General features: G+C 43.7%; 1 protein-coding gene across 11 annotated transcripts in view; it reads left to right on the forward strand.

Annotated features, from left to right (window-relative positions):
* The window catches only part of CELF2 (CUGBP Elav-like family member 2), a 375,608-nt gene that overhangs the window by 114,249 nt on the left and 244,421 nt on the right, over positions 1-16,938 (forward strand). For 4 of the 11 annotated variants that reach the window (XM_049814453.1, XM_049814455.1, XM_049814457.1 and 1 more), the window contains exon 1: positions 382-534. The exons of 2 other annotated variants lie outside the window; for them this stretch is intronic. In XM_049814453.1, coding sequence (XP_049670410.1) covers positions 428-534 — 107 coding nt within the window. In that variant the 5' untranslated portion in view covers positions 382-427. Of the gene's footprint in view, positions 1-381; positions 535-14,617; positions 14,940-16,938 lie in introns of those variants that run through there. 5 more of the 11 variants (XM_049814463.1, XM_049814462.1, XM_049814459.1 and 2 more) reach the window with 4 other exon arrangements.

Genomic DNA, 16,938 nt, shown 5'->3' on the forward strand with positions numbered 1-16,938 from the left:
TCTGTTTGCCACTGTATTCACTGAGTTTGCAGGGCAAACAAAAGATCCGTATCAAGCATGCATCCTTCCAGAGAGGGAAAGCCTTTCCCCATTCGCCCATAGATTTTTCCCCCTTTTCTTTCAGTTATAGATTTTTTTTTTTTTTTTTTTTTTTTTTGTAGGGAGGGGTGGAGGGATGTTGCTAATTTTTTTTTTTTGGATGGTAATTAAGGGAGCTAACACCAGCTAGGCTAGAGTGAACGCAAACAAGACCCCTATAGGCAGCACAGTGCATTAATGTAAAATATGCCCAGACAACATAACTTGTCAGAGAGGATTATTTCTGCTTAGTGAATCTGCAGGGGCCCCTTTGCTCCACCACTCAGCGTCTGACTAGAGAGAGAAAGAGAGAAAGAGTAGCCATTAGTGAGTAGCTACTGTGGCATTGATGTTTGAGCGCACTTCTGAACTGGCTTTTGTTGAGAATATCGGTGCAGAAAGCATGCGCTGTCCCAAATCCGCTGTTACTATGAGAAATGAGGAGCTGCTTTTAAGGTATGTTGTCTCCTTTGTTTTAACGCGTGCTTTCGAGTTGCCTGGGCCCGCTGCAACTATAACCGTGCTGTGTATTAAGTAGTTTCCCTATTTAAAGGAAAAGACAGGCATTGCTGTGTGCAAGTAGCATTTTCCACTAGTTAGAATCGCACATTTCATGTATGATGACAAATGTACGGAGAGGGCAAGGGGGAAAAAAAATAAATATCTCTCTCTTTTTTCTTTTTTTTTTCCCTCCCCCTAAATGAGAGCTGGTATTTCTTTTATCACCTCCTTTGCAATATTTCTGCCTGCTTCATTATTATGCACTGGGCATGGAATAAGCATGGAAAAAGCTCAGGGAGACTCCATATTAGAGCTAGTGCCCTAAATACCACTTTAATTTTCACTTAGCCTATGTAAATAGTTACTAATGCTCTACCTAGTCTTTACCACTTAAAGATGTTTTAAAAATACCTAAATACTCCCTTATGTGAGATTACACATATATTCTCTAATGTTCCAAGGTTTAGCGGGGGGCGAGCATCGACTACTCTTTTCAGAGACACACACACGCAGACACACGCACACACGCACATACACACAGAATTATACTAGAATTGGCACCCCGCTTTGAAAAATGTAGTCTTTTGTTTATTTGCTAGCAGACATTGTAGCATTGAATACATCTTTTGGTCTGACAATGGGACAACTGAACAATGGTGCTGTCAAACTAGCTTAATATATGTCTGGTGATGGGGTGGTTTGTGTTTTTTTTTTTCTTTCCTTTTCTCAGCCCCCTTTTCATTTCCCTTAATCTTTTTGTATATACGGTAGAATATGAAGTGCATTGCCTATTTTGTGACGGTTGTTTCATTTGATATCTGCTGCTAGTAGTAGCAGAGGGAGGGGGAGATTTGTATCTTACAATTATGCCTATTGCATTAAGTTGGAGATTTATTACTAACCTCTCCTTTAAGTGTGGCGAGAAAACTTATTGATTCTGAAAGCTTACAATACTGCTGTCAATCTGGCAAATACATAGTTGCCAAATGTGCCCTTGCCTGATTTTATGCCCGATCGTATCAACTTTAACTGCTGTTTTGAAGATACTGTTCCTAATTTTGTTTAGGCAATGAAAATGCAATAAAACTGATAAATCAGATCTCAAAGTGGGAGCCCCTGCTACTTTCCATTTTTATAATCCAGCTATTAGCATACGTTAGAATTTTTAAGGTCAGGCAGAATAATTTACCTGGATGATTCCTATCCCAAAATCTAACAAATTATTCATATGACATTTCATGAATTATCTTTCTGTTTAGGTAGCCATAGTTTAGCATTAGAACAGTTAACAATTTGGGGGCTGAATTTGGCAAAATGTTCATGTACCTTATGCACTATTACAAGAAATTGTTATAAAGCTTTTGAAAAATTTTGAGTTACTACTTGGACAGCAGCTTGTGTCTTAAATAAAATGAAGTGTCATCAGTCTGTGGAGTTTCTGAAACTGTTTAAAGTCTTTACATACTTTACATGTTAAGTAAACGTATTACTTTTAGTAATAATTATAATCATTTTCTGAGAGAAAAAAGAGATTGGTTTCTATTTTTTGCTGAGATCAATTAATTGTACGGGTTTCATGCTTTTTTAAAAACTGGATTTCTAGTGCATGATTTATATGGGTTGAGGGGGTCTCTTGGACCCCTTAATTAAAAAAAAAAGACATTAAAGATTTATTGATAGTCATCAGAGCTCTCTAAAGCATGTATTTTCAACAACAAAAAAAATGTTTTATGGGGAGACTCTGAGTACTTGCTATGCTGTTTTGCATTTTTGTTGTTGTTGCATCTCCTTCCCTTGTGTGTTGAGGTGGTATAAATCAATAGGAAAGAGTTTATATGAACAAAAAGGTAATATCACATAAAATACTCTAGAAGCCTAGAGGTTATGCATTATCAGGTAGTACTTGTGTGCTGTGTGTTGTGCATAAACATGAAGAAAGCAAGGATGGTGTTTAATATAATGGGACCGTGCTACAATTCACTTTCTTGGAAGAACTTCTTTCAAGACAAACATTAACTCGTTCACAACTGCTCTACTCTGCCAGAACTGGAGGGGGGGTGTGTGTGTGTGTGTGTGTGTGTGTGTATGTATTTTTTTCCTCAAGTTATCCTCCTGCAGCCTGGGCTTTCTAGCAGCTGCTGCCCTTTGTGAGTGTCAATAAAGTGAATCCCTCGCTCTCGGTTACATGGAAATGACCTGTTAGTGATTGCCCAGAGTAGGGTGAATGCCACTTTTGTAGCAGCCACCACCAGACACCTGGGCAGCATACCCAGCTGCCACTTTTAAGGACTATTCAATACTAAAACTGCTTCCTAAGCACTTTTCTCACAGGTGAGTTCATATTAAACTTACAGTCGTTCCTATGTTATCAGATAAAATGCTGCATAAAATACATGTACTACAGGTTTTTGTCTTGGATTGCCAATTACTTTGTTCTTTTCCAAGGGTATTTTCGGACATTGCATTCGCATCAAAGACTAATTTTTGAATTATTCAGTGTGAACCCTACTCCAAAAAAAAATTCTTTCTATGCATATTTACTGAAATATTGCTTTTTGAGCCATAACAATTATTACTAACATCAAAGAAGGTGAAGCAAATCTGTAACACAAGCCATTTCTTAGCATGCTTTAACAGAAGTGTTGGCTTTTGAGAGACTATAAAGGTTTAGAGATCTTATGCTTGAACATCGCAGGTGTCCTTAGCGTTACCTGTTTTGAATCTCACCCATTCAGAAAGCAATGTGGTGCCTTGCAGTTGTCAAACTTGGCAACATCTGTTTCCACAACCGTGCTAAGAGAGCTAATTCAGACTCTACATGAGTTGTTATTTGTTCTTGCAATGATCAGGTGTAATGTCAAAAAGAAAGACCGTTCTCGGTCCTACCTGTCAGAGCAAGAGCAGGATAGGTCTTAATGTGGGAACCAGCTTTCCATGCTGCCAGAGGAAATGGAATTGAATTATATTTATTTATTAGCCTGGAGTCTTCGTCTATTTTTTTTTTTTCCAGATTCATGAACCACAATGATCTCTAATGTCAACATGTTAATGTTCTCTTTGTTAAATGAGAATAAAACTGAAGTGTTTCTGTTATCAAATTTAAGTATGAAGGGATTGAGAGCAGCCTGCTGACAAGGACTTGGGGGTACTGGTAGATGAAGAGCTGGCAGCCCAGAAAGCCAACCGTGTCCTGGGCTGCATCAGAAGAAGCGTGACCAGCAGGTCGAGGGAGGGGATTCTGCTCTTGTAAGAGGCCACCTGGGGTCCCGCATCCAGCTCTGGTGTCCTCAGTACAGGAAAGACGTGGACCTGTTGGAGTGAGTCCAGAGGAGGGCCACGACGATGATCAGAGGGCTGGAGCACCTCTCCTATGAGGACAGGCTGAGAGAGTTGGGGTTGTTCAGCCTGGAGAAGAGAAGGCTCCAGGGACACCTTATAGCAGCCTTCCAGTACCTAGAGGGGACCTACAGGAAAGATGAGGACAAAATTTTTAGCCGGGCCTGTTGCAATAGGACAAGGGGTAATGGTTTTAAACTAAAAGAAGGTAGATTTAGACTAGATAGAAGGAAGAAATTTTTTATAATGCGGGTGGTGAAACACTGGTACAGGTTGCCCAGAGAGGTGGAAGATGCCCATTCCCTGGAAACATTTTCAAGGCCAGGTTGGACGGGGCTCTGAGCAACTGGTCTAGTGGGAGGTGTCCCTGCCCATGTCAGGGGGGTTGGACTAGATGATCTTTAAGGTCCCTTCCAATCCAAACTATTCTATGATTCTATATAAGATTGCAAACTATACCTTTGGGGCTGAAAAACAAAGGAGAGCATCAATTAATATTCATATCTAGAAGTTTTACTGCAAGTGTAGATTGTGCTTGAATACTTAAGAAGTCATTCAGGAGTGAATCAATACTAATTATTGTAATCAGGAGGGTTAATTAGCTGAAGATGCTGCTGATGGAAAGTTCACTGCTTACAGCCCTGAAAACACCTAAGTTGATGAAATCTGAAAGCAAGATGGCTAAGAGGACTTTGTATGGAGAGAAAAGCTTGGCTTTCCATTGGCATTTCAAGAGCCAGTTGTTCTGAAGGGGAAACATAGCTTGTACTTTGTGTTTTGCATGATATGAATTCAGGGAGTATTAGAAGATGCAACTAAATCTGTCTTGAAGATATTTTGTGGTAGTTTCTCATTAAATGCAAGTACCATTTTGGATAACCTGTACTGTCTCTGCAGCATTCATTTGTAGATTACCATAAATTAATATGGATAATCTTATGCATTTGGAATCTTGTTCCAGCACTGTTATTGGGAACAGTTTGTTGGTTGGTTTTTTGTTTTTTTTTACCATTTGTGTGCAGGCACAGGGTCTTTACATGGTATATGCATATAAGTTATGCACGCTCTGTACCTAATATACAGGTATAAATCTGTGTGCATATGTACACACATAGACATGTGCACATAAGTTTAAACATTTTTTCATTGAGGGTGTTTATTTTTGTAGTCCTGTGCCCTCAAAACTCCCACTCAGTTTGTATCTGCAAAAAAGTATTCAACTACATATAATTCAGAGGATAGTTATTGAACAAGTAGTTCATGAAATGTAAGTTAGATGATAAGGAATAAAGACCGAAAAGAAACATCTAAAGAAAATCCTTTTCTTTTGCTGTAATTAGAGCAGTTGTGCTTCTTAAAGTGAGCATTACTGAATTCAAGCAAAATCTAGCTATACAAAATCTTTCTCACAAGTGAATTGCGAGAGGATTTTTTCTTTTATGCTGGGTGTTTGGGAGGTTTTTTTCCCCACCTTTTCCCCTAGTTATATCTGTTAAGCTTATAACCAAGACAAATGTCTGGATGTTTATTCGAGGAAAAAAAAAAACCAACTCTCAGTCACACACACACTCACATAAACCCCCGAAGTCAAGTGATGCTTTCAGAAGAAAGAAATTCTGTTTCAAAACACATCCTTCTTTCCTCTCTAATGACATTAGAGATTATCACGTGCAGGTGCTATTTATCTTTGCAACTGCTTTCCTATGACTGTTTTACTGCTTCCAACACATTTACTTGTATGTCAGCCATAGAAAAGGTAACTGAAAATGGCAGCTGTTGAGAAAGCATGTCGCCATGCCTGGAATGACATGCATTATCGGGGCAGCAGGAGTTGCTGGCTCTACAGCCCATTTCTACTTGACCTGCGGAATGATTGGCTGCCTGGGATGGTGATGAATCACTGGAGTTTATGAAACAGGACTGCTGGCATCCTCACAGAGGAAATAAAAACGGGATTTTTTTCCCTCCTAACACTCTTGCCATGGCAAAAAGCTTTTTTTCCTTTTGTTTTGTTTTGCTTTTGTGTTATTTCACTCTGTAGCAGAAGTAATATGTGTCAATTAAAGTCACTTTAACACTGTTCGTGGCAAGTTAATGATGCACTGAAGGTTAACTATCTTCATTGGCTGGAAGGGGGCAAGAATTTTCCCAAATGTTGTGTAAATCTTGGTCTGGACCCTAATTTTCTCATCTCTCACTCCAGTCTTGAGACTGAGATAGTGTAACTAGTAATCAGCTTGAGCAGGATGTAAAAAGGTTTTTAGCTGTTCTCACACACAACTTTATTTTCTCTCATAGTCTAAGGATCAGTGACCGTTTTGTGGGCTAATATCAGACAGATCCATTGTCAGGGTTTCTGAACTAGTGGCTAAATTGACATTTCTGGAAAGCATCGACTCCCAGATTTGCACTCAGTTTCTTGGTGGTTCGTGAAATTATATTATGCATTAAGCCCACATTACCGGATTAGGCTATTATGAGTCGGTGCTTGTAGGAAAGTATCGTAGGTCTGTAAACCTGCCAGTGCACTGACAAGACTGACACAGTGTGGATCGCAAGCTGCCCTGCAAAATGCAGCCAAGTAAAAATGATCCTTCTGTTTCAATTAAAACACCCAGGATTGTGTTTGAGGGTGGGGAATGGAGAGAATTACTTGCTTGTCTCTCCATGTAGCATACTCAGTGGCTGATGTGTTAGCCTGGGTCCCTTATTCAGGTAGAATAACCTAATTTTATGTTAACTCTCTCTGATTCAAAAGAATAGGGTTACCAATAAAATTGCTTAGGAAGTTTTGAATATGGCACTTACACGAAGATAATGCTTTCTGCCATTATATTAGAGAGGGTTTTTCCCAAGTCTCATGCTTTGCTGCCTAAGCTTTTTCTCCACTAGTTTTGAAAAGCAATTTGCATGCTCACATATGCTGTTAGACTTTTTCACCTTCCTCCGAATTATTCAGCAGTGGCTGCTGCTGGATGCTGAAGAGGCTGCAGCACTCTTGTTATTTAAGGCACAGCCTTCTGATGTCCCTGCAAGGCTTCTGAAATAGAGGAGGGCAAACTTTTACCGGCGAGAAGGGTGATATGGGGAACTGTTGCTTCTGCCCTTCGGTGTGCGAGGGGTAAATGCAGTCCTCGGTCTGGAGTTCCCATGGCAGCAAATCAGCAGGTCATCTTCAAGAGCAGCCTTTGAGGATGCCAGACAACAGTCTGTCACTGGGAGGAAGATAGAGAAGAGGGTTGGAGGGGGGAAAAAATGATAGAAAATCAGAGAGACGATACGGGAATTTACTACCCCGTTTAGACAAATAGAGGAGTGCAGAGAAAAGCAAGGGCACCCGAATGTAGATCATCTGGAAATGGAACCTTGCAAGTATAGATAGCTGTGGATGATACGATAGCTGTGCTGCGGAGTGAATTTAAGATTCAAATCCTGCACCTGCTCTCCCTGGAAGCTGCAGGTCAGCATCTGAAGAATTGAGGCCCTCTAGAAAGGAAATGGTGAATTATCAGAAAACTTAAATTCTTAGAGACTCAGTTTTCAACTGTAACAACCTCTTGGTTTCATTTTCCTTCTCTTCTGCCTAAAAATGATCTATTTTCAGCTAAACTGCGAGGAAGAAGCTCACTCTAAAGCTTGAGAATTTGCCTGCATCATTTCAGCCCACATTTAATTTTAATGAGAGAGTTATATAACCCCCTTTAAAAATAACAAAACACTAACAGAACTGCATCGGCAACACCAGGTGTTCTGCAGTGCTGCTCCAATGAATCATATGGAGATTTGTCTGTGCACAGCTGATGAACATATATTCAACTCAGTTAACCCCCCTCCCCAAATATAGCAATCCAAAGTGACCAAAATTTTTCCTAAAGAGCCTTTCTCACAAAAGGATGCCAAACTAGATGCCTGCCCTAGGAACCTCATGGTTTCTGCATTTTTCCCTTGCAGAATTGTTTTATCAATGGGTTGGGTTTTTTTAAAAAGTTGCAGATGAATTATTGTGCTGTACCAAAGTGAAACATTTTATGTTAAACACTAAGTTGGGTTTAATGTTTTGCTTCAGAAAAGAAAGCCAATGTTCCTCTTTGTTGTACTGAGCCCCAAATCTCTGAAATTCTTAAGAACAGCCTGTTTAACCGGCAGCTCTGGAAGTAATAAACGTACGACTTCATCGGTGTTCCTTTTGGAGAAAGAATCTGGGGAAAAAATTTAACTGGCCATTTTGAGCCTGTTAAACACCTTGGTTTGGATGCAGTCCTTGGCTCTAGGAAGTCCCTCAGCCACTGGTTGCTGGAAGGTGGGAAGGATCAACATGCACTTGGCCATACACATGCTTTTTCTCTTTGCATCCATTACAAGCCATTATGAGAGGCAGGGTCATGGACTAGGTGGACCTTTTGATCTGACCTATGTAGCAATTCTTACACTGTTCATCTGCGGGGGGGACAGACGGACCCAAAACCAGGCACAGTGCAGTTTTCTGCACATCTAAATGCCTTACAGTTACTGCAGGAGCCTTTTCTTTCCGTCCTTCATGTCTGAGGTTTAATGGATTCTGTCTGTGGGAAATAATGATGCCAAACAAAGATAGTTACTTTACATATTATCAGGGTGATTGTTTGTTATTTTTGAGGACTGAGATGTATGCTAGGTACTTCACGAACAAATGAAAAAAAAAGAACTGTGAATTTTCCTACCTTAAAGATGTTACAATCTGAGCGTAAGGTGAGATCCAATCATTTGCAGTGAAAAAGAAAGGAAAATGTGGTAAAAGTGAATGAGAAGGGAAGATGGAGGTTAACCTTATGAAGATCCTGTTGTTAGAAGTGGAGTGCAGTAGCTTAATTCAGATATTGTAATAAACCCCTAGGTTTCTTTACATTTTGTTTATAAAAATAAGTCTACTTTTGGCTTCCTGTCTCATTTGATGTCCCTTACCCAACCTCTTGCCTTGCTGATGCCACGTTAGAACTTCACACTTGCTTCTGCCCATTGCTTTTGGAGTTGGAGCTGCCCTCCAGCATCGCCTCCTGATCCTGCATTTTGCTGTGTTCAGCCCATCCTCACCATCTTCTTCCCTGATCCTGCACCTCTCCCAGTAACCAGCCTCCCTAGCTGGGCAAAAATCTTCAGAAATCTCAAATGTACATAAAATGAGGGAAGGTTTTGTGTCTCCTAGTAGTTGTTCCTGTGGATTTGGATGGCGAGGAGGAAGGTTTTTTTGTTAGGGTGGGCTTTTTCCCCTGCCCTGCGAAGGCATAAGCAGGGCTTTTGCACATTATGAGGATGCAGCAACACAGGCAAGAGCACCAGATGTGTGATTCCTCCTATCCTAAGTAATACAAGATTACACTTTATCACATGAAGATAATATAATAGCCAAATCCAACAATATTAAGTTCCCTCTTCCAGGGTTGTTTGGAAAGGTGCTTTTTTTGACCATAAATAATGCACCTGCTGTCTAGTAGGAAATCAGCTCTACCCAGTGCATACAGTGCCCCAGTTTCTCTTCTGCTTGGGTCATGGTTGTTGATGGAATCAGTCAGCAGGTGAGAAGATAAGGTAGTTCATAAAAAAAGAAAAAAAAAAAAAGAAAAAAGAAAAAAGAGGAAAAAACAGTCAATGCCTGTTGTCAAGTTGAGGTAGGACTGGGTTGACAAAAGCCTTGGTCTTGTGTCTATATGCACAAGGCACTACGCAAAGGCAACACCTACAGATTGATAGCGATGCTCTTGAACAGGGCTGTAAATAAATAACAAGACAGTAAAACTTAGTCTTGCAAATATTTACTTGTTACTACTTTACTTTTTAGTATTTGCTAAATACAGTGCTGAGTGCCATGGATAGCCCAACTGGAGCAAATGGTACTGGGCAGCTCCTGCTCAGCACTAGCACTATGTGGGATTGGACCTGAGGGTCATGGTTGATTATCCCAAGTATATGCACGCTATTAACAAAGTAGGGCATTCCTCCAAATTAAAGGCCCTTCCTAAAAGCCCTCCATCACATGTAACGTCTGCCTTGTGCCATAAAACCTTGCCTAATTGTTTTCGGAAAGATTGAGTTATTACCCACAAAATGGAACAAAGGCCTTATACCCACAGTGTGATGAAATCACCTCTTCAGTGGTATAAAATAGGAAGAAAAAAAAAAAGAAGTGAGTGGGAAGTTTTACTATAGCAACCAAGTTTACATAATATCAATGTGCTTCAAGTGAAAGCTCTAGAAATGCTTAATTTGAGGTACCTTTTCACAGGGCTAATTTTAAATGACGTTTATTTCTGAAAATTACTGATTAGCTACAATAGCCTACGGAAGTGGGGGGGTGAGCCTCACAAGTGGCTAAGATTTGAATACTTAAAGTTCATTGATCAGTTTTAACCAATAATTGAATTTTCTTTTTAAAATGGTTTTGGTTATATGCATATTGTTTTATTTCTCAAAATAAGATTAAGGGAAGATGGTCACATGTTTAGTTTCACAAATAAAAAATCCTTACTGGAAGGTTAAGGCACGCTTCGTAATGCAAAACTTTATGCCAATGTTAGTTCTAACTGGCAAAGACGGATTTGTTACAAATAATCACAGTCTTCACAAATGGTAAAACGGTGCAGAATAGGGTCCATTACTTTTTGCCACTCAAAGAAATGCACTACTTTTTGCTTGAATTGTTTACGGCTTTTACACTGTTCTTTAGCTCTCCTGAAAAGCTTTGTGTAACTTGTGCTCGCGTGTTTTGCTTTTCTTTTTTCTCCTCCCCCCCCCCGCCTCCACCTTTTGTCCCTCCAAAAGCCTGCTACTAAAAGTTAAGCTGATGGGCTTCCTCCCTTATAGGCAAGTAGGCTCATTTCCCGTTTCACTCAAACCAAAATGCTGTACTTTCTGCTATTAGCCATGCTGCTGCTTCCAGGCTCATGGTTTGCCTGGAAAGTTATTTCTTTGTGAAAGATAGCGAACACCTCATTTGCATTCACTAACGCTATCTGGACCAGATTTCTTTTTCCCCTCGCATTAGTGGAAGATCCTGAATGATTCCACTGAAGTCATTTGAGCCCGCTCCAAATTTACACCGCCATCGCTGAGCTCTGCTTCTGCTGCTTCTGTTAGAAACTTGCTTTGATGCCAGAGATAAGCTGAATCCCGAGCATGTTCATTGGCTTAGAGGGGAATAAAGCAGAGGATTTGAACTCTCTTCATACTGCCTTGCAGGCTCGGCAGAGAGTGAAGTCATTCGGAAACTTTCCCTTGAAGTGCTTCCAACAGTAGCATTTCCTTGGCCCGATACTGGGGGGCAAGTTGATTAAAAGAATGGCAATTAAGGAAAGGGTGAGGAGGGGGTCCGGTGTGGGGACGTGATGCGAGCTCCACGCTGGATTTGGCTGCGGGATCTGGAAGGGAAGGGGGTGTCTGCTCTCCTTGCGTCTCGCCGAATAAAAGCCGCGGGCAGTGATGTCAGAGTGAGCTCATACGCTCGACAACAATCCACCGCTCAGCCCCTGTCTTTCTCCAGCTGAACTTTTTGCAGATTTTGGGGTTTTTTTGCTCTGAAGAGGTGTTCAGTTTTCAAAGGTTGAGCTGTTTGAAGAAATTGCATATAGCTCTATGTTTGAAAAGCCGCTTGAACGATGACTAATCTGGAAATGTGAGGTGGAATTGCTTCATCTGCCCCACTTAGACCTATAGAGAAACCAAGGCACAGAGAGAAAACGATGCGACTGCAGGGGCAAGCGGGGTCTGGGCCTCTGAAATGAGGGGAGGATGGATAGGAGGCGACATTTGTAGCTGGAATAGGATTAAAGCCTGAGAATCGCTGATTCCAAATTCCAGGTTCCTTCCTCAAAACTGCCATATGCTCCACCAGCTGAAAAAGCTTAATATCGGCGGGCAGTGATAGCGCAGCAATAATGCAGCTCCTCTAAGCCAGTGTTTAGATCTATTGTCTGATTTATGCTGTGAAAATTAATGCAGCTTCATTTGCTATTCCCCCTCCCCATTTCCTTCTGTACTATAGTAACGGACCAAAGCTTCCATTTCCCCCTTCATTTTTAACAAAAGTTGCTATTTTGCGCACATGCGCCGGTCAAGAAACTGGCATTAGCGTTACAAATAACGGAGCTGAGCCTGTAGCAGCGTGTGAAATGTTCAGGGTTTTGTTTTTTGTTTTTCGCCACTTGCCCTTTGTGTTTGAGAGTTAATTCGTACGTAGACACCACATAATTTATGTTTGAGAACCAAATTATTGGAATGCAGTTTCTCCCTATAAACACTCCTTGAGTCATATCTCGGTATCTTTTAGAGAGAGGGTTTCTTTTTGCATTTGACCCTGTTCCTGCCTCTAACTTTTAAATGGCAAAAGCAAATGTGCTTTGAAAAGTGTGTTACACTGTAGTTGTTAAAGCAATAACCTATGCACTTGTAATGCTTTCTCTATGACCTACTTACATACTACTTCACCCTCCTTATAGTATGATTAAAAGCTGCTTTGAATCCACTATTCCCTCAAGGGATTTGAGGCTAGAATTTAACAAACTGCTGAGAAGGCTTAAGTCAGTAAGAGGGCTTCCCTACAGCTTCTTCCAGCTAATTCACATGTAATTAAAAGGAAAATAAATATTTCAAAAGAACATACGTTTTAATGAAGCATTTTTAAGCACTTATACCTTGTGAAATGGGGTAAATTTATAAAGATCTCACTATTCCATACACAGATTTTAAGCAAAATTATTTGTGACCCTCTCCTCCTCCACCTTCGCATCCTGTGCGAAGCGTGGATTTACTTTTCAGTTAGCAGCGGTGGGACTGTGGTCCTCAAAAGCAACAGGCTGGTGAGACTGAAGTTCCCTTAGATTTAGCATGTACCAAAAAAAAATTATGATGAAGAGGTACAGATCCAGCCGCACAGGGTGAAGTGGGGGTGGAGACTGTTTACTTAAAAGAATATCTTCATCCTCACTGAGCTGCCTGTATTTCTTCTAAGCTAAAACCTGTCCCTTCTGCAGTGGCAAGATCTTGAAATTGAAAGTTAATCCAACTCTGCTCTGCGCTGGATTAACCACCATGGAGGCCTCAGATCAAAACCCAGGTGGCTGCATCCAGCTGGAGAAAGTTGTGCTGGTTTCTCCTTTTATTTCCACTTCGCACTTAGGGTTTTTTTATCCGCCATATAGTCCTACGCTGCGATGGATGGCTGGCGTAGAGGAATCGCCATTAATTCAGTGAAGAGGAGCCATAGCTTTGCTTTGTGCATTTCTGCGTAGATGTTTAGGTGCCATGGTGATGAGGACAGTATGCGAACATATAGAACAGAGCAGATTAATAACACTATAGATATCTGTTCAGGATTGCAGCTGTCCTACGGGGATTACGCTGAGGGCAAAGTGAACCTTTTCTTTCTTTAGACTTGCAAAGTAGGCAAAAATTTTAGCAGCCTGAGGGGTTTTTCTTCCTTTTAACTGTTTAAAATGGAAAGGTCTCTTAGTGCAATAAAGCGAACTCTGAAAAGTTGCCTGGTCTATATTTTTATTACCAAATCGACGCTGGTCAAAATTTAACTAAAACTTGGCCTGACCGATAGCATATTTATTTATTGGTCAATTTCATTTTATTTTCGGATACTCTTCGAAAAGTTTAAGTGTCGTCGTTTTTAGTTTGCGTTTGTTACTGTTTTCAAGTGTTGATTATCCAGAACAAATCAAATTATAAAACCTGGAGAGAGATTCAGAAGGAGAAGCACACACAACGCAGAGAAACGTTTTGTCTGTCTAGACAGCTCAGATCATCCAGTAATCTTCGTAAATATGTTAATATTCTTTTGCCTGGAGCTGCTTTGTACTGAAGCAAGTAGGTTTTGGAGATGCAAAGGAAAATTTATACAGATTTTCAGGGGGCGGTAGCGGAGGGGGGGTGGTGGTGGTGGTGGCTCCAGCTATTTGTGCGCGTGGAATTTTGTGTGCGCCTCGGAGGTGTCGGTTCTGTGCGCTGGCTGTGGCCAGCTCCGAGCACAGCGGGGCTGGGAAGGGGCTTTTGGCAGGTTGCAGCCCCGAGGGAGGATTTACCGCCATTACTTGTTCTCAACCCCTATTTTTTGGTCAGCGAGGCCAGAGTCACTACCAGTCTCCGGCGAGCCAGTAACATCGCTTGGAGCGTTCGATGGGCGCCGAGGTCCGAACGGGGATTTGAGGGGGAGAGAGCCCGTACTGAGCAACCTCCCTGAACCTTCCCAGTGCCCCCAGTTTGGCAGCGGTGTCCGCGCCTTCCTACCCTTACTGGCTGGCAGGTGCAAACCACTGGCACGGCGCGCTCGTAGAAATGGAAGCAGAGGGAGGGGGTTTGGCCGGTGGCTGGCAAAAAAGGGCAAGGGGGCAAGGCTCCCTCCCTTATAATGGGGTGTGTGTGGGGGTGTGCGCACCCGAACCGTGAGCGTGGGGCCGTGAGGGGAGCGCCGCCGAGGCGGCCGGCCGGCCGTTGGGGCTGAGGTGGCCCTTCCCGCCCTCAAAGTTTGGCGGGCGCTGCCCGTCCCCGTCCCCTTACTCCCCACACACACGCCGCGGGGAGCCCCGGGCGACGCGTCCCGGTCCCCTCACCTCCACCACCACCAGCCGCGTCCCCCCGTGGCGGTGCTAGGCCTCTCCCCGGGGCGGCGTCGGCGGGCCCCGCCGGGGGCGCAGGGGTTAACGGGGAGCCGCAGCGGGGCGATGGCTCCGCCTTCCCGCTCAGCACCTGGCGCTCCACCGCCAGTTGCCTCAGCAGTCGATTTCGGAGGGGATTGGCGGAAAAAAAAACACACCGAGAGGGGGAGAGAAATGTGACAACTGCCGGGGCTGGCGGCTGCCGCGGGGAGGCCTCCGCACCTGTGCCTGCCTCTCCGCCGCCCGGCGCAGTTGTGGGATCCGCCGAGCCCCGCCGCATCCTCCCTCCAGACCGCCGCGGCGACCCCCGGAGCCCAGCATGACTTCTTCGTTCAAGCTGGATTTCCTTCCGGAGATGATGGTCGACGGCCGCTTGCTGGTCTCTGACAGAATGTAAGTGGCAGCGGGGCTGCCGCCGGCTAACCCCCCCTCCAAACCACCACACAGCCCCCGCCCCGGGTCGTGTGTCCCGTCCCCCCCCCTCCACCGCCCGGCACCGAGCCCCGGGGCTTCGGCCGGGTCCCTCCCGCACCGTCCAGCCCCTCCGCGGGAGGAGAAGGGGGTCCTCCCCCCACTCCCCCCCCCCCCCTTCCCCTTTATTTTATTTTATCCCCCCCCCCCCCCCCCCCTTCCCAAGTCACTTGGTGGTCTCCCGTGTTGCCTGTGTGTGTCCCCCCCCCCCCCCCCTTTCCCCGAAAAGGCGGCAGCCGGGTGTTTTAGTATTCCGGCAGGTCGGTAACGGCGGGCGAGGGGCGGCGGGGTAAGTGCGGGGTTTTGCTATGCTGCTGATGCAACGTGGAGAAAAGGCAGAGCGGTCGCGCAGAACTGCGTGCGCTGCTCCGCCGTGACCCGCGGGAATTCCTCCACGGACACTTGTCCCCCCTTGCCCGGACCCACCGGGGCGAGCTCAGCCCTTCCCCGGCAGAAGGGACGGGGAGAAAAAAAAAAAAAAAAAAAAAAAAAAAAAAAAAAAAATCCCCTCGCAAAAGCTTCCTCGGCTTCTCAATTTCGACTGAAATGCTAAGCAGCTGCTGGGAGTAAGAGCGGGCAGAAAGCGAGGATTTTTCTTCTTCTTTTTTTTTTTATTTTATTTATCCTCTCCCTGACAGCTGCCTGGCATGGAGAGTGTTAATTAGGGTGAGGATGGTTGGTTTACAAGCGGTTGAACTAGGGATGAGGTTTGTCGGAAGGTTCTGAATGCTGGAATTTCAGAAAGAGAAGTATTCCCCTAGCCCGGCTCTGCTCCATTAATCTCAATCTGAAAGTTTCTATTACCATCCCCTTGGGCATTGCCCATTGACAGGGATTTTCAGGTAAACCTAAGCCTTATACGAACAAATACAAGCTAGAAACGAGGAAATAGTCACTTGCCGAGAGATAGGAAGGCTGAGGACTGGGCTGCGCTTTCACAGTATCCGAAATGTCTTTTATTTTGTTGCTTTTTCGTCTTTCGTCAGGATGATGATAAATGTGGTTTGAGTTACATTAGAATGAAGCGAGAGGCTTTGGCATTGACTCTGTACTGGAGCTATTCTGGTTGAGGCAGCGCTTAAGTTACAAGTGTAAATAAACCCGTGTGTGCAGCAGAGACTTGTCACCTGTGATTTGCACAAATCAGGTTGCATACTGTGCCCCCATCTAAGACTATTCAGACTTTTATTACCTTCTTTACTGGCATCCGAACTTTCTCCTAAGGTGGAGTGCTTTCCCTTGCACCGGCAATGTTCTGCGCGGAGATACTCAGTGGTGGCCAGTCCTTCAGGCAGCGGAGATGTAATAAGTGTGTGGGAGAGGGGAGAGAGGCAGGGGGAGAAGCTACTCGGCGCGGATGACTTATGCTATTTTTACAGTCCTTGAAGGACAGCAAAGTGGTTTTTGTGTAAATGCTGCCCGTTGTCTCTGTTTCGTGATCTTAAATAGAAACGAGTTCTCTGCTGTGTTTTGTTTTTCCCGTTGTAAGATTCCCGTTTTTAGCGGCACCAGTCAATTTCGGAAAACGTGCTGTACTTCTCCCCTTTTGCATAAAAATTTTGTAGGTTTGGCTGTTAGGGTACAAAGTTGCAGCTGAACATTCGTATTGCTGGCTTTGCAGCCCACTGGAGGGACTTGCCACGGCTGAGCTTTCCCTTGTTTTCATCGTCTCAGCTTTGATTAGACTTTCTACCTGCTGTCCTTCCAGGCAGTCAGAAAAGATACTGCTAACAAACATCTCCAAGCTCAAAGGCACTATTAACTGCGGCTGATGATGCCCTGTTGTCACTTAGGCTTATATAACTTTATCTCCGACTTGCCCCTCGAGGGAGGAGTACCATGTCAAACTCTTCCTTCTGCATTGCTATCTTTATACTCCTCTTCTCCGGGAAGCATCCGTAATATACTTTAACACAGGTTG

This window comes from Accipiter gentilis, chromosome 11 (genome assembly GCF_929443795.1).
Source record: "Accipiter gentilis chromosome 11, bAccGen1.1, whole genome shotgun sequence".
NCBI lineage: Eukaryota > Metazoa > Chordata > Aves > Accipitriformes > Accipitridae > Astur > Astur gentilis.